This window comes from Arachis duranensis, chromosome 3, assembly GCF_000817695.3.
Source record: "Arachis duranensis cultivar V14167 chromosome 3, aradu.V14167.gnm2.J7QH, whole genome shotgun sequence".
Classification (NCBI taxonomy): Eukaryota; Viridiplantae; Streptophyta; class Magnoliopsida; order Fabales; family Fabaceae; genus Arachis; species Arachis duranensis.
In genome coordinates, this window is record NC_029774.3 from 15313466 (window position 1) to 15331994 (window position 18529).

Genomic DNA, 18529 nt, shown 5'->3' on the forward strand with positions numbered 1-18529 from the left:
AACAAACAGTTACAGCAAGTAGAACAATTAGCAGTTAATCACAAAGGCAAACCACGTACAATATGCACACCCAAACAATGTCACATAGATGCATATGATGCATGTCTGTCCTAGTGGCTGATGATATCATCTGTCGGTTACCAAGCCAACCTGACGTGTTCGGTAGCTAACCCGGACACAGTCTCTCTGTTGCGCATTATTATCATTAGAGGGTATCTACGCGCTGTCGCTATTAGAGGGTATCTGCGCCCTGTCACCATTAGAGGGTATCGGTGCCCTGTCACCCTTACAACCAGAGAGAAAACACAAGCATACTCGCATACAATATTCATCTCAGCCATCCGGCTTAAATTCACAATTCATTCAATTGCATACATGCATTTGTACTCAACCATGGATCACCATCCATCTCAGTCATCCGGCTCACAGTTCAATCCAGAACCAGCCAATTTATCAATAAATACAGCCTTTCGGCTTAAATTCATAATTCATAATCAGCCATACGGCCCATAACTCATTCGGCAATCAGCCATAAATCAACATCATACACAGCCATTCCACCATTTAAAATCATCAAATTCATATAACCGGCATTTAAGCCATAACTCACTTTTCTCAAGCCATTTTATCATCATTTAAGCCATAAATCACTTTTTCTCAATTCACTTCACTTTGAAATCAAATTTAAACTCTTTTCAGCCTTGGCTTTAAAGATCTCATTTCTCAAATCATCTCAGGCTCATAAGCCAAATTTACTCAAAGTGAGTTCTCTTTTTAAAACAAAGCCATCCTCAGCATTCTCTTTCCAAAACTCCCAAAACCATGACAAGTTAAGGATTTATTTCAAAGTATTCAAAATCACCCATCCAACAATGGGATTTTATAAGAAAAGTTTTCTCGACAGAGTTTCAAGTCTTTAGGGGAGAATAACATAACTCATTCCGCCAAAATCATTTAAAATCATTAAAACCTTGGCTTTCCGATTTGAGTGATAAAATAGGATCTATGCCAAACCGAGTCACGTAATCATTCACTTCTTTCAAAGCCGTTTCCTTTACTTAGGCAAAACCAACTTCAACCCCCTTGATAAATTCTAGAACGTTTCAACTATTCAAAATTGTTTTAGTCTTGCAAGAATTCAAAATTCAAACGTCTTACAAGAATTCAAAATTCAAAGAGTACCTAAAACATTTCTCAAAATATTTCAAAATGAAACTTGTCAATAGGCATTCAGGTTCTTTCAAAGTCATTGAAACTTCTTTAATTGAAACCCCCAAGTCAAATTCAAAGGCATAAATCCTTTTCACATTCAAACAGTTTTAAAATACAAGTTTCATCTAATTAACCTTCTCCTGAAAGAGGTACAAGGCCTTCCTTAAGAAGCAAGACTAAATCACAATTTTCTCTTTACTAACTCATTTCGAAAGCATGAATCATCCTTTTCTTGATAATTCAAATAAAATAGTAAAAGTCTTTAATTAATCATTTTCCAGACAACATTTCAATAAGGACTCAGATTTTATAGAAATTTCGGCAGCACCTCCCCTAAAACTTGGACTTTTGCCACCCGGTTCGGGTCCCAACTAAACCGTTTCTCATTCCTTTTCAACAGCTCAAAACCAGAAATCAATTTAAAGCAAGCTAAATCCAACAATCGCCTCAGTGGCGTATCTCAAGGATACTATTTCAAAATTAACTCAATATCAATCGATTTAACTCATTTCCAAGGCTTTAAAGAAACGGCTCAATAACAAATCATTTGTCCAAAACCGAATCAATTAAAGTAAACCAGGCTGAATCCAAAAGTGCATTCGACTTTTGAAATCATCAAAACAATTAACTCAAATCAAATCAATCCTCAGCAGATTAAACTCAGATTTCAAATCTTTAAAGAATCAACTTCAAAACATTACATTTCACAAAGCCGCACAACAATTCAGCCAAACCAACATCCATAATCATTCGAGTCAATCAAGTAATACATAAGGCAGATACAATCACCAAATACACAATATCTCACATCAGTATCCATATGTAATAATTTCAATACATAAAAAATAGTTTTTGGAAAGCGCCCCTACCTCAAAACGCAATTCCATAACCCAGATGACTCATCAAGTCATTTCCGCCTCAAATCGAACCGACGGCAACCAAAACCTCAGCTCCAAGCCACTTTCGCAACAGTCTCAACAACTCTAATCATAATATACAACAACCAAACTCAATCTTATAGCAATTAACGCAACAAACCTCAGCGTGAGATAATAGAATAATAACGAAAGGGCTTTCAAATCAAAACGCTTACCGAACCGAAGAAGGAGCGGTTGAACCGAAACAGCGGCGGTCTCCGAACTGGTTCGGCGGCAACGCGGCAGCCACCTCAAGCGACAGCGACGACAATTTCAGATCACGCCAACTGAAACCAACACGCAGTGACTACGATATTCTCGGAACTCAAAAAGGACAGAAACCTCAAATAAAACCCTTACCGGCAAACATTTTCGGCGACGGCAGTAGGGTCTCGAGTGGCAGAAGCTGAGTTCGGAACTCCAGCGGTGCTTCCAGAGGTCACAGAACCTCTCCCGGCGGCCGGAATCACGGAGATGCAGTTCCCTTTTCCGGCAGCAACACCTGCGGAGGCCTGAATCCCTTTGCTGGCGACAGTTTGGGCTTACCATCATCAGCAGCAGCGAGCTCAGATGGTGACAGCGGCGTGAGGCGGCGGCGTCTTCTCCCCACCCGCAGTAACCCTCGACGGCGACGCACAGAACTCCTCCAGCGACAACGAGGGTGGAGCTTCTCCTCAGCCCATGGCTCGCAGCTCACATTTCCCTTCTCAACGGCGTTCTTCCGTTCGCGCCTCCAACAGCGCCGGCAAAGGCAGCTTCTGTGGCAATGGCAAGGAAGCTCCCGACGGTGACAGGCGGCGTCAGACCCCAGCGCTGGCGGCGGCACGGCGTGAACCCTCCTCGCGAGGCCCTTCCCGTCAGTCTCTTCCCCTCCAATTGCAGCTCTGTTCTCGATCTCTCTTCCCTCGGTGTGCAGCACCGACGGGACAGCGTGGAGCACAACGGCCCAGCGCGACGGCGGTGGTGAAGCCCGACGCCGGTGCGATTCTCCTCCCTCGGCCAACCGTGCTTTGTGGGTGTGTGTGTGTGATACGTTTCTCAAAGAAGAGTGTGGGTGTGGGTGTTCAGCATAAAGGCTGCGCAGCAAGGACATTGAAGAAGGGGGTTTGAGGCTGCGCAGCATGAAGGGGGAATGGGGGAAAAGGTATGCCAAAATTAGGGTAAGGGGCATTATAGTAATTTCACTTAAAAATATGGATAATATAGTAATTAGAAATAAATTCTAATCCAATAAAAATAATGTATAAAATACTATTCGTTCATCAACTTACAATTATTTTCAATAAAATGCCCAAATCAAATAATAAGAAATAATATACTTAATTTCTTCATTTTCCAAAATAGCAGTATTAATATTTAAAATATTACTTATCTAATTCAAATCATATAAAATCCTTATTATTTCATAACTGGCAACTTTATAATTTAAATATAGAAAATAATCCAATAATTATAAAATTGGATAATAATCATAACTCGTCTCAAATCCAATAAATCAAAACTTGCCTTAGTTATCTTTAATAAAATAATTTCTGAAATTAAGACTATAAATAACTATATGATTGACTTGCTCACAAAAAGACTTTTCAAAAGTTCTGGGTCTTACATTCTACCCACCTTATAAAAATTTTCGTCCTCGAAAATTGATACAAAATGAGAGAAATTTCCTAACAGTTCACCATTGAACACATTTAAGGAAGAAGCAAAAATACTTCTCAACTCTTGGATGGTCGTATGCATAAGGATACAAAGGTAGGAATGGGATTGCAAAGTAAACGTTACAAGATAGGCTCAATGCACAAGGTCATATGATCTCAAGGCTTTACAAACACTTGAGGTGCCACAATAGGGTGCAAATCAAGATAGACGTTCACAAAGCAAAGTGGTAATTAGTGTGGTAAAAGGCTGCAAAACATGTTGGTATTTAAACAGCGGCATACCATTTGCTGACAAAACTCATTCCCACTTTAGAGCTTCAATTTCCCAACTCCATTAAACATTGTACAACCTCATAGCCAACATAAGCCTAACACCCGCAAACTCGTCTGCGAGAGACAAAATACCCACAACTCAAAACATGGTACACCTACTGTTTCACCTTCTATATACACATATCACGTCTTAAAGAACTAACACATCGCGTTACTACGTCTACAAGTCGCACGTGATATCAAAACAATTCTCGAGTCTACTCAGAAGGATACAAGATTTAGAAAGGAGAGTCAAATGTCAAGGATAGCAATAATAGATTTGAGAGGATGTATCCAATACCAGATGGCCAAGGATACTCAAGCAATGAAGTTTGCTAGACACAATACAATTGACAACCTCAAAGATGATCCTTGAATCAAAGAAATCCAATAGGATCAATAAGAAGAAAACCAGCACATCAGTTTGAAACAAACTCAAGCTAAGTCGAGGAAGCATGATGTTTACAGAAGAAAATATTTCAAACCCAAGATAAAACTCACAGAACTCAAGAGCATGATTAAAAATACTTCCGAATACATTGTTCATAAAAGAATTGAAAACTTGCGAAAAAATCACTTCGCAATTTAGAAGAAAGGTTAAGTAACAAACATTCTCCAAGAGAATAACAAAAGCAATAACGTGGCTTTGCTGTAATACAATTTTTATGTTGAAACAGATCATGCAGAATTTTAAAAACAAGGTGCACACAAGTTTAGCTAAAGGCTAAAATATCTCCTCAAATATTTTAGAAAGATAATTAGGTGCACAACTTAACCAAAGGCAATCATAAAACTCGGAAGAGAAATCAAATGCTTGTTCAAAAATTCCCAGAGTCCATACTCCAACAAGCGTGTATAACATTCATAGCAAGGACGAAAGAGAAAATTAAACTCTTTTTAGAAAAGAATTTCCAAGATAAAATTTGCTTACAATTTGGTAAAGGCAATAAGCGGTGCGTTACAAATGGATAGGTTTCCATTAAACAATGAAGCCATTCGAAACTTCATTTAAAATAGCGCATGCCAAATTTAAATCAACTTTGTCAAAATCGAACAATGGTTTCAATCTCAATCAAGCAATAGAAAATAAATTTCATTTAGAACTTCTTCAAAGAGAATTCAAAACTTCTTTAAAAGTTCAAAACAAGACTCCAAAGTGTTCTTGAAATCACCATCTCCGAAGGATATTCAAGGAGATTAGAATGTACTTAAAAGGAGTTAAGTCATACAAGGAAGGATCTTAAGTCAAAGTAGTTCAAACAAGATCCACTAGGCATGAGACATCAAACAAGTTTTCAATTGATTCAAAAGAATACAAAGTCATAGGAAAAGACAACCCAATCGTTAGTAATTTCTCAAGGATAAATCTTTGAGTAAAAAAAAACTCTTGTAAAGACAACGAGAGGATAAACGATGCACTATTTTGAAACGGATGCATTATTCTGAAACAAATCAAACTAACTCACATAAGAATGAGATTCACAAGATTGGAAAAACCAAGATCAATGGTAACGTTCACAAGATGTAAAAGATTAGTTAAAAACAAAGTCAAGTATAACATTCATAGAGATGGAAGGTTTAATAGAGAATTTAGTCCGTTCATAGGAAGAAAGCTATGAGTCCAACACTTTCAAAAGAGCAACAATGGCACAAACCATATAGCATGCTAAATCAAACTCAATTCAAAATAAGTTAAGTAAAGCTTATCAACCAAAACTCAACCGGGATAAAAGTGAAAAAGCTTTCCTTTCCAAAATTTTGAAAAATATCCAAATACATAATCAAATGAAGATGTGCATTGGAACTATAGTAAAATTGCTAGAAAGTCAAATTGTAATTTAAAGTAAATGCAGTTCCATAAACCAGTAAAAGAAGAACTCAAATAGAGGAAGATAGATGCAACAAGGATTTTAAATAAGCATATGCACTTAAGATCAACAAGAATGCATATGAATAGAGAAACAGAGTGGAAACATCAAATTACTTTTCAAGAGGAGTAGCAACAAGAACTTCAAGTTAGGATATGAAAGAACAGGTCGACTCGAACAAAATCCAAGATACACAACTGAATAGCCTCGAGAAATAGTTTCTAACGTTCCCAAAACCCGCGATTCGCTTTACTCAACTCGTATATCATCTATGATAACCCATTAGTGCTTTCATATACAAAATTCACTAGTATTAAGCCGGCCAAACTTAATACCAAGAATTATGCAATGCAAGACTAACAGCGTTAATCAATAGATCGTCATGTGCATAAGGCTCTAATTCTCGTCATTCGACAAGACCTAATACATGACAAACGTTCAGGGTATGCAACTGAAGCATAATTGGTCCATTCCTCAGGCTCTACAGGAAGGACCGCTCTGATACCATAATGTAACACCCTAACTACCAAAGCTCACGCTTTCGGCTGTGCAACTCTGATAGCTTGGACATTACGACGACACTTATACTATTTAATACTAAAATATGAGCATGTTTAAAACTTTAAACCGCAATACTGCTCCAAAATTTACTTTCGTTCGATAACGTACATCCATAGATACCATACAACTTACAAAAGCTCATCAAGAGTACATCCATATATATATATATATACATACATATATATAAATAATACTACAAACATTACCCAATACAATTCCTATCCCTCTTACAGAATATATCAAGGTAAAGGCGAGGGTACAAAAATAATAATCTAAAGCAATACAGAGCATCTCAACAACAATTAAATAAACTCTTCATGACTTCTGTGCCCATGTCCTGAAAGGGGAAAAATATAGGGGGTGAGAACATCATCCTCGAAAGGGTTCTCAGTAGAGGGTTTTTCGGAATTACTGTAATAGGATACGTGAAGATAAACCATACCAGTGATTAATAACCGTCTTATGCCTCTTTTCAAAAACAACAGTTTACAATAAAAGAGAAATCTGAAATCTTTTCTAAAAGAGAAACTGTTCAATTCTCAAAAACTCAAAAGCCTTTCAAAAAGGTGTAACCATGCTGAACCAAATTAGCATTTCATACTTTATTCCAAATCAGAAACACAAAACCGAAATCAACCATCGGTTCATCCCATTCCAACCATGACCCTAGGCCCAAACAATCCAACCATCAACCAATCACCACAATCCAACAGAATCCCAGATGCAAACACAGATAGGAAGTTCAATCACAAACAAATAGTTACAGCAAGTAGAATAATTAGAAGTTAATCACAAAGGCAAACCACGTACAATATGCACTCCCAAACAATGTCACATAGATGCAAATGATGCATGTCTGTCCTAGTGGCTGATGATATCATCTGTCGGTTACCAAGCCAACCTGCCGTGTCTGGTAGCTAACTCGGACACAGTCTCTCTGTTGCACATTATTATCATTAGAGGGTATCTGCGCCCTGTCGCCATTAGAGGGTATTTGCGCCCTATCGCCATTAGAGGGTATCTGCGCCCTGTCGCCATTAGAGGGTATCGGTGCCCTGTCACCCTTACAACCAGAGAGAAAACACAAGCATACTCGCATACAACATTCATCTCAGCCATCCGGCTTAAATTCACAATTCATTCAATTGCATACATGCATTTGTACTCAACCATGGATCACCATCCGGCTCACGGTTCAATCCAAAACCAGCCAATTTATCAATAAATCCAGCCCTTCGGCTTAAATTCATAATTCATAATCAGCCATACGGCCCATAACTCATTCGGCAATCAGCCATAAATCAACATCATACACAGCCATTCCACCATTTAACATCATCAAATTCATAAAACCGGCATTTAAGCCATAACTCACTTTTCTCAAGACATTTCACTTTGAAATCAAATTTAAACTCTTTTCAGCCTTGGTTTTAAAGATCTCATTTCTCAAATCATCTCAGGCTCATAAGCCAAATTTACTCAAAGTGAGTTCTCTTTTTAAAACAAAGCCATCCTCAGCATTCTCTTTCCAAAACTCCCAAAACCATGGCAAGTTAAGGATTTATTTCAAAGTATTCAAAATCACCCATCCAACAATGGGATTTTATAAGAAAAGTTTTCCGACAGAGTTCCAAGTCTTTAGGGGAGAATAACATAACTCATTCTACCAAAATCATTTTAAATCATTAAAACCTTGGCTTTCTGATTTGAATGATAAAATAGGATCTATGCCAAACTGAGTCACGTAATCATTCACTTCTTTCAAAGCCGTTTCCTTTACTTAGGCAAAACCAACTTCAACCCCCTTGATAAATTCTAGAACGTTTCAACTATTCAAAATTGTTTTAGTCTTGCAAGAATTCAAAATTCAAACTACAAGAATTCAAAATTCAAAGAGTACCTAAAACATTTCTCAAAATATTTCAAAATGAAACTTGTCAATAGGCATTCAGGTTCTTTCAAAGTCATTGAAACTTCTTTAATTGAAACCCCCAAGTCAAATTCAAAGGCATAAATCCTTTTCACATTCAAACAGCTTTAAAACACAAGTTTCATCTAATTAACCTTCTCTTGAAAGAGGTACAAGGCCTTCCTTAAGAAGCAAGATTAAATCACAATTTCCTCTTTACTAACTCATTTCGAAAGCATGAATCATCCTTTTCTTGATAATTCAAATAAAATAATAAAAGTCTTTAATTCATCATTTTCCAGACAACATTTCAATAAGGACTCGGATTTTATAGAAATTTCGGCAGCACCTCCCCTAAAACTTGGACTTTTGTCACCCGGTTCGGGTCCCAACTAAACCGTTCCTCATTCCTTTTCAACAACACAAAACCAGAAATCAATTCAAAGCATGCTAAATCCAACAATCGCCTCAGTGGCGTATCTCAAGGATACTATTTCAAAATTAACTCAATATCAATCGATTTAACTCATTTCCAAGGCTTTAAAGAAACGGCTCAATAAAAAATCATTTGTCCAAAACCGAATCAATTAAAGTAAACCAGGCTGAATCCAAAAGTGCATTCGACTTTTCAAATCATCAAAACAATTAACTCAATTCAAATCAATCCTCAGCGGATTAAACTCAGATTTCAAATCTTTAAAGAATCAACTTCAAAACATTACATTTCACAAAGCCGCACAACAATTCAGCCAAACCAACATCCATAATCATTCGAGTCAATCAAGTAATACATAAGGCAGATACAATCACCAAACACACAATATCTCACATCAGTATCCATATGTAATAATTTCAATACATAAAACATCGTCTTTGGAAAGCGCCCTACCTCAAAACGCAATTCCATAACCCAAATGACTCATCAAGTCCTTTCCGCCTCAAATCGAACTGACGGCAACCAAAACCTCAGCTCCAAGCCACTTTCGCAACAGTCTCAACAACTCTAATCGCAACATACAACAACCGAACTCAATCTTATAGCAATTAACACCACAAACCTCAGCGTGAGATAATAGAATAATAACGAAAGGGCTTTCAAATCAAAATGCTTACCGAACCGAAGAAGGAGCGACTGAACCAAAACAGCGGCGGTCTCTGAACCGGTTCGGCGGCAACGCGGCAGCCACCTCAAGCGACAGCGACGATAATTTCAGATCGCGCCAACTGAAACCAACACGTAGTGACTACGATATTCTCGGAACTCAAAAAAGACAGAAACCTCAAATAAAACCCTTACCGGCAAACCTTTCCGGCGACGGCAGCAGGGTCTCGAGTGGCAGAAGCTGAGTCCGGAACTCCGGCGGTGCTTCCAGAGGTCACAGAACCTCTCCCGGCGGCCGGAATCACGGAGATGCAGTCCCCTTTTCCGGCAGCAACACCTGCGGCGGCCTGAATCCCTTTGTCGGCGACGGTTTGGGCTTACCATCATCAGCAGCAGCGAGCTCAGATGGTGATAGCGGCGTGAGGCGGCGGCGTCTTCTCCCCACCCGCGGCAACCCTCGATGGCGACGCACAGAACTCCTCCAGCGACAACAAGGGTGGAGCTTCTCCTCTGCCCGTGGCTCACAGCTCACATTTCCCTTCTCAACGGCGTTCTTCCGTTCGCGCCTCCAACGGCGCCGACAAAGGCAGCTTCTGTGGCAACGGCAAGGAAGCTCCCGACGGTGACAGGCGGCGTCAGACCCCAGCGCTAGTGGCGGCACGGCGTGAACCCTCCTCGCGAGGCCCTTCCCGTCAGTCTCTTCCCCTCCAATTGCAGCTCTGTTCTCGATCTCTCTTCCCTCGGTGTGCAGCGGCGACGGCACAGCGTGGAGCACAACGGCCCAGCGCGATGGTGGTGGTGAAGCCCGACACGCCGGTGCGATTCTCCTCCCTCGGCCAACCGTGCTTTGTGGGTGTGTGTGTGATGCGTTTCTCAATGAAGAGTGTGGGTGTGGGTGTTCAGCATAAAGACTGCGCAGCAAGGACAGTAAAGAAAGGGGTTTGAGGCTGTGCAGCATGAAGGGGGAATGGGGAAAGGGTATGCCAAAATTAGGGTAAGGGGCATTATAGTAATTTCACTTAAAAATATGGATAATATAGTAATTAGAAATAAATTCTAATCCAATAACAATAACGTATAAAATACTATTTGTTCATCAACTTTACAATTATTTTCAATAAAATGCCCAAATCAAATAATAAGAAATAATATACTTAATTTTTTCATTTTTCAAAATAGCAGTATTAATATTTAAAATATTACTTATCTAATTCAAATCATATAAAATCCTTATTATTTTATAATTGGCAACTTTATAATTTAAATATAGAAAATAATCCAATAATTATAAAATTGGATAATAATTATAACTCGTCTCAAATCCAATAAATTAAAACTTGCCTTAGTTATCTTTAATAAAATAATTTCTGAAATTAAGGTTATAAATAACTATATGATTTGAGACTTGCTCACAAAAAGACTTTTCAAAAGTTTTGGGTCTTACAGTAGTATCTGAAACTCTATTTGAAAAACTACTATAGAGAAATTTGAATTTTGAGAACCATTTCAGTTAGTTGCATAAATCTTACAGATCATTATGAAAATTTACTCAAAATAAAAAGAAAAACAAAGAGAAACAGAATGAATTAGCTGACAAGTGAATACCACAACACGCTACCATGCAAAGTCATCGAGCCTCCTATTAATCATTCTCTCCCTTCGCTTCTTAGCCCCGAATTGTTCGGAATACTTGCCACGTGTCCCTGACTCGTAACTAATTCCTCATGCGTATTTGGTGACGCCAGTTCATTACTTTGTGAGGCTAACTCTACTTGGTTCTCATTTACATACAGAGCCATATTTTTATTCGTTACAGAGAAAACTGGCTCAAGGTTGAAATTTTTACTCTCAAAATACCCTTAAACACATACATCATAGAATTTGGTTCTCATTTACATACAGAGACATATTTTTATTCGTTACAGAGAAAACTGGCTCAAGGTTGAAATTTTTACTCTCAAAATACCCTTAAACACATACATCATAGAATTTCTGCATTTGTTGAGTCCCAAAAATAATATTCGTATACCAAAATCAACCACTAAAATCAATCACTAATATAGTTGTATATAAATACGTAATTTGATTTATTTTCAATATGTATTTGTATTTCAACATGTATTTTATACTAATAACTGATTTTGGTGACTAATATTAGTATACACATAACATAGTCCTCCAAGTCCTGTTTGTCCTACATTTTCTCTGTTTTCTTTACTTTTCATGCATTTTACTTCTCTACAAAGGCTTTTCTTTTATTTGTTGTTACTCTTTCATTGTAGTTGCATCTTCAAATGTCTGTAAAGATTATTCTTTGTCAAATGCTTTGGATTTCTGTAAAGTCTAATTTTATTTCAAGTTATTATTTCCAGAAAGTTGTGTTCTTTGTTTATAACTGTCAAATTTACTTCTTTTTCATGACAAATTCTGAACTTTGATGTACTTCTTTGACTAGCACCCATAAAGAAGAGTTGGTTTACTTCCAAAATAAGATCTTGAACCTTTGATAATCGTCCAAGACACCTTAGTTGATAGGAAATCAGAAACCCAGTAAAACAGAATTTTAGCTATGTCTATGTACAAGGTACTCACTGAACATTGGTGATTCGTTATTTATTGCAGATAAGTGGGGAATACAAAATACGACATAGGTGATGCTGCAAAGCGACTCTAAATCCTTAATAATCAGTCAAGTTTGTCGGAAGCATTTGGAGGTTACTTGAACATTACATACCTTTGGGCTTATTATTAGTTATACATCGATGGAAAGCAAAATAAAACAAGTACAAGCGATATCTCAATACATCCTTCAAAATTATGAGGTTTCTAATCTTCGAGCTCAATAATCTTCACCACTGACGAGTCGCCAACTTTCTGGCAAACAACAATACGATCATGTGGCTTTACAATACCGCAGGCCTTGCCGTGGTCTAAAGCAACCTTGAGGATTGATTCATTTGTTGCACTTTTAGACTCGGCCTACAGCCACAATACAAACAAGCGTAAGTTCTTACCAAGAATAAGTAACATGTATCTTGGTCAATTATTGGTACTTAATAGTAACAAGATAAAATTGACCCTAAGTGTGTACATACTAGGAATAATACTATGATTCCTTTCACGTGATACCAAAATGATGCTAACAATATTCCATGCTTATATACTATGCTTTTAACATATTCTATTCACGAACTAGGGATAATTTTGTACATCTAGGATGAGATATGTCCCTGCCCAGATGAATATCATTCTCATCCCTATTTTTTAAATCAAATTTTCATCTTCTATACATATAAATATGAATAATCAAGATTAATTATTCTTACTGGATGACGTGGATCTGCTAGCATAGGAAAAAGGCCTCTAATAATAAGTGATTGTCTTGCCTACAAATGAATCACCAAAGGATGTGTCAAGTCAGAGTGGATTTAATGTTGTTTCCTTATAAAATATTCTTAATGAATCAACAAGTGTTACACCCTTATAAAAAGTACCTGAAAACCTCCGGTGAAAGTCCATCGGAGTTGATTTGTCTTTAGTTGAGGAATGACAACAGATATTACAGGCATGGTTGGCCGGTACTTTGCAATTAACCTGCTCAGTCACGGATCATCATATTCTCAAACTATAGGCTTGCAAGATATTAAAAATGAAGAAAATAGCATGCAACTGTTAACAGCCTAGATAAACTGGCAAATTACACTGATCTCTGCTGAAATTGGATGAAATTCAACCCGACTCCCCTCATTGTTAGTGTAAAAGACTTCGAATTTGATTATCTAAACCAATGAATTGGATTAGATGATAATATAAAACCTTTTACACTGTCAGTCATCAAAATAGAATCGTTCTAAAAACATACTTTGATCTTCCCAAAGATTTAGGTAAAATACACTTGGTGTCTTTGTACTTGGTATAATTTACACATAAGACTACCCTAAGAAGGTTATTAGAGGAGATCAATATCATCTGATGAATTTCATCAAAAGATGGCCATTCAGAAACTATCAACACAATAAGCAAATACTAATAAACATTGAGATTATGGATTTTAAAGGGGAAATTTTAAGGGGGAAAAATAGATACTATAAATTATTTGACAATATATTGATATGAGACACTGTAAAATAAACAAAGCAATACAGTGCACTGAGTAAGCCGATAGAAAACCCAAGGCCAATATTATTAAGGGGTCTGCAGAGGGAAATTGAGTGATCACCATAGAGTAAGCCAGTGATAGCTCCATAGGAGTTAGTTAGAAAATCAGCTAGGGTAAATAACGTAAGTAGAGAAAAGACAGTTCTAACCCTTGGGGATTAGCTTGCTAAGCAAGCCACAGTGCGTTGTATCAAAGCACTCTTCAGTGCTCACAGAGAATAACCGATTAAGTTGCAGATATTTTTCTCTGTATTCTCTCTCCCTCTGATTTCTCTCTTCTATCTCTCACATTCTAAGAACTCTAATATATCTATTATTGCAGTGAAATGAGAAAAAAGATGGTGAGTAACTATCAGGGTGGCCTTGGAAAGAAACACGCAAATGATGTTCGGAAGGGAGGACATGCTTAGGAAAAAGGATTTGGTCCTAGGTAAAGTTGGATCTCAGTGCCTACAAAGTGGTAACTATAGAAGCAGCTGTGTGTGTAGCGTGTCGGGGATTTTGACCATAAATGTTGAAGCAGCACACAGCAAGACCTGGCAACATGCCTCTGACACATATGTCCGCAGTGGCAGAGTGTCAGTTTTGTTGCCATGTCCAACACTGAACAACCAACACCAAATTACTTTGAAATCACCAGAGCATACCTCCCTATCCTTAACACAAAGTTCTCAAACGAAACAACAAAACTCACCAAAGACAGTATCAAAGATCACCAAAGACAGTAGTATGATACAATAAGGATGTTATAAGATAGTTTATTTGATAATAACAAGGTATAATGAACAAAAGATGATAAAATTATTTTAACAAAGTTATAAAAACAGATATAATAAAACCTTGCAGCCCTTCCAGAAGAGGTGAAGCATATAATAACAGATGCCTTAACCTTGATTGCTGCCCGAACCTGCATGTAGGAAAAGACACAATAATCCCCAGTAAAATTACTCAAAATTGATGCATTCATATATATACACAAATGCTATTAATGAGATATGCACATGATATATTATATATGTAGAATACTAAGGCTCCTCCACAAAGTTGCTAATGTATCTGACAGAAACTGGTAACAGACAAAAGAATATAATGATGAGAAAATGTTCTTTATTATGGTCTCAACAGCAACATTAGTATGTGATATCAAGTAAAAACCTTGATATAGAAAAAAATTAAAGAAATGGAACAATCAAAATGGAGGTGATAAACCACTATTTTATGGTTTATCTTGTGCTCAATTGAGTGGTTTTTATCAATTCTTTACCCACTTATTCATACTATTTGCATGGTTTTACATTTGCCTTCCTAATTATGTGCTTTAATTGAAAACATGCTTCTTTGGCCTTAAGTTCCCTATGTTTAATCCTCTCTTATTACCATTAGATGCCTTGATATGTGTGTTAAGTGATTTCAGATATTATAGGGTAGGAATGGCTTGGAGGATGGAAAGGAAGCATGCAAAAGTGGAAGGAATACAATAAGTTGGAGAAATTGCTACGCTGTCCAGACTGACCTCTTCGCACTCAAACGGCTATAACTTTAGCTACAGAGATCCAAACGACGCGGTTCCAGTTGCGTTGGAAAGCTAACGTCCAGGGCTTCGATTTGATATATAATTTGCCATAGTTGCCCCGACGCCAGGCGACGCGAACGCGTGAGTCACACGGACACGTGACCTGGCAGGATCACAACCCGCGCGGCCGCGTGAGCCATGCGGCCGCGTCACTTTTCCGCGACCTGTACGGACCAAAAAGTGCTGGAAGTGACTTCTGGGCTGTTTTTGACCCAGTTTTCGACCCAAAGAACACAGATTAGAGGCTATAAAGTGGGGGAATGCATCCATTCATAATGATGCTCTCATAATTCACTTTTCATGTTTTAGATGTAGTTTTTAGAGAGAGAGGTTCTCTCCTCTCTCTTAGTATTAGGATTTAGGATTTCTCTTAGTTTTAGGAGTGGCTCTCAATCCCGGGTTCTTTATTTATTCTATTATTTTATTTCAGTTTGCTAATGTTGGTTTATGAACTTCATGTTAGAATTGATTTCTTTTATTAATGCATTTTGAGGTATTTCAGATTATGATTGTTTTATTCTGTTTAAGATTGCTTTCAATTCAATTTAGATTTATTTTTCCCTTTCGGCTTTGGTTAAATAATTGGTGACCCTTGAGTTATTAAACTCATTGTTGATTGAAAATTGGAATTCTTCAAGAATTAATTCAAGTTCCAATAACTCTAGGAAAGACTAGGACCTGAGGAATCAGAATTAATTCATCCACATAACTTACCTTCATAGTTAGAGGTTAACAAAGTGGGAGAAGAATCCAATTCTCTTTACAATTGATAAGGATGACCAGGATAGGACTTCCTGTTTTCGTACCTTGCCAAGAGTTTATTTTATAGTTATTTATTTATTTTATTTCTTCTTATGCAACATACTGCTCCCTAATTTCGAAAACCCCTAATTTACAAACTCATAACCAATAATAAGAACATACCTCCCTGCAATTCCTTGAGAAGACGACCCGAGGTTTGAATACTCGGTTATCAATTTCAAAGGGGTTTGTTACTTGTGACAACCAAAACGTTTGTACGAAGGGATTTCTGTCGGCTTAGAGACTATATCTACAACGCGACTGTTTTTATGAAATTCTTTACTGGCAAAAATTCTAACGTCAAAATGGCGCCGTTGCCGGGGAATTGCAAACGTGTGCCTTATTATTGGTTATTGTAAATATTTGCTTTTTGATTTGTTTTTATTTTTTATTTTTATTTGCTTTTTCGTAAATTAAGAGGTTATTGATTTTTATTTTAAAATATTTATCTTATCTTATCTTATTTCAAAAATCAAATTTAAAAATTTTCAATTTTCAAATTTCAAAAAAAAAAATAAATTTCAAATTTCAAAAATTAAAAATTCAAATTTCAAAATTTAAAATTCAAATTTCAAAATTTAATTTTCAAATTCAAATAACCTTTTTAATTTCAATTTGTTTTTATTTTTGTTTTTAATTTTTTTTATTTGCTATCATGAACTCTCACTCCTTTGGCTATGAGTCTGGTTACAATAATGTTGCAGGAAGAAGAAATTACAATGAGAACAGGCATCAAGGTTGGAACAATCAAAGATGGGAGGAGCCACAAGGACTTGATCAATCCTCATGGCAACAACCACCTCCAATGGACTATCAACAACCACCACCATATGCCTATGAACCCTTTCTTCAACATAACTTTGGACCACCAAACTCACAAGCCCCTTTCCGCCATTCACCTCCATATGACCCTAACCCTCGACCACCATACCAACCACCTTATGAGCCATATGAACCATATATAGAACCACCCAAATTCCAACCCAATTACTCCCAAGAACCACCACTTCAATATTCATTATCTCCATATCCATCAATCCAAGAGCACTATGATCCTACTTATGAAAGTCGAGTACATCAAGAGACAAAGGATCGTTTCAAGGAAACAGTGGATCGATTTCAGGCAACCATTCAACAACTGGAGCAAGTAGTAATTCAATGGGTTTCTAGGTGCTCAAATATACAAGGATCAGCCACAGCTCCATGTGGACAGTCTATTGAAGAGCGTAGCATGACGGAGATACCAGAAACCCCAGTGGACAAGACAGAGAATGAATTCATACTAGAACAAGTAGAAGACGCTGTCATTGTTCAAGAAGAAGAAGAAGTGGTTGAAGACTTAGGAGATGCAGAACCTCCATGGGAAAGTCAAGACATAGAGCCTCCTTCCAAGACGGTTGAAATTGATGCTGAGGAGGGTGTACAACCTCCAAAGCATATCATAGTTGAAGACTTAGAAGAGGTTGATCAAGAGATGGAGATTCAAGAAGAAGAAGCACAACCCCCCATGCCCTTGGAAAGCAATAAAGAGGAGATTGAATTGGAAGAAAGCTACCAAGAGGAAGAGGTTGAAATTGAAGAAGCTTGCAAAGAGGTGGTAATTATCAGAGAGGAGCACAAGGGAGTGGAGCTTGCAATTTCATTAAAAATACCTCCCCCTAAGTTGCCATCATCCTTCACAACATTCAAGTGGGTAAAATTCATATCCCTTAGCTTTCTAATCCCACTTGAATATGGGCTACTGGAGACGGATGGTCAACTTAGAGCTCTTTGTGACATCAAGAGTAAGAGGAAGATGGTCAGTGGTAAGAATTGTCCTGCAAGGTTCATCATGGTTGGAAGTTTTAAGTTTAAACGCAAAGGTTGGTATAAAGCTCAACTGAATGGGTCTAGGAAGCTGTTTGGTCGCTGCAGTGAGAATTCAGATCACCTTTCACCCGGCTGGAAAAATGCAGATCAAGACAAAAACGGGTGTAAAGGTAAGGTTTGGGATCTTGGAATCTGTTTTGACATTTGTCACCCCGGGAGCCTAAGAATCTGTTTGAAGCTTCGTAAGGGCTTTATATGTTTAGTCTGGGACCCCGGAGGTTACTGGAGATACAAACATTAGTGGGGATTCCTGGATCAGTACAAGCATAAGCCACCATGACAGGAAGCTCATCAAATGTCCAACTTAAGGACTTTAACTAAAAATGCTAGGTGGGAGACAACCCACCATGGTATGATCTTTCCTTTTTTCAATTATAATTTTATTTAGTTTTGTTTAATTTCGAATTTTATTTTATTTCATTGAACCTGGAGTTTTGCATAACATTCATATTAATATTGCATTTTGCATATTGCATATATAAAAAAAAAATAAAAACGAACAGAGAGTCACGCTGGAGCATGGCTGGAGGCGTGCCAATGGCACAACTCAACCCACGTGACCGCGTCACTGACGCGTCCGCGTCGCATG

General features: G+C 37.6%; 2 protein-coding genes and 1 long non-coding RNA gene across 4 annotated transcripts in view; all 3 read right to left on the reverse strand.

Moving 5' to 3' along the window:
• Window positions 1–1935: 1935 nt before the first annotated feature.
• LOC127745414 (uncharacterized) lies at window positions 1936–9838 on the reverse strand. 2 transcript variants are annotated; one of them, XR_008006605.1, is made up of 3 exons: window positions 9717–9838; window positions 2306–2471; window positions 1936–2195 (listed from the first exon to the last, which is right to left on the reverse strand). XR_008006605.1 is itself a non-coding variant. In XM_052258050.1 (3 exons), exon 1 carries the CDS (start codon window positions 3250–3252, stop codon window positions 2596–2598), a length of 657 nt encoding a protein of 218 aa, XP_052114010.1. In that variant the 5' UTR covers window positions 3253–3255; the 3' UTR covers window positions 1936–2195; window positions 2306–2416; window positions 2490–2595. The 2 variants fall into 2 exon arrangements, 1 of the variants encoding a protein (XP_052114010.1); XM_052258050.1 differs by lacking the exon at window positions 9717–9838 and adding an exon at window positions 2490–3255 and having other exon boundaries at window positions 2306–2416.
• LOC107477550 (uncharacterized) lies at window positions 1936–9869 on the reverse strand. Its single transcript, XR_008006606.1, has 4 exons — window positions 9735–9869; window positions 9551–9661; window positions 9327–9440; window positions 1936–2081 (listed from the first exon to the last, which is right to left on the reverse strand). It is a non-coding gene; the product is annotated as an uncharacterized LOC107477550 (long non-coding RNA).
• A 2255-nt stretch (window positions 9870–12124) lies between these two features.
• Window positions 12125–18529, reverse strand: part of LOC107477539 (pyruvate kinase 1, cytosolic) — a 30956-nt gene continuing 24551 nt past the window's right edge. The window contains exons 13-16 of the mRNA XM_016097578.3: window positions 14537–14604; window positions 13034–13133; window positions 12866–12925; window positions 12125–12518 (exon numbers count right to left, since the gene is read on the reverse strand). Coding sequence (XP_015953064.1) covers window positions 12366–12518; window positions 12866–12925; window positions 13034–13133; window positions 14537–14604 — 381 coding nt within the window. The 3' untranslated portion in view covers window positions 12125–12365. The remainder of the gene's footprint in view (window positions 12519–12865; window positions 12926–13033; window positions 13134–14536; window positions 14605–18529) is intronic.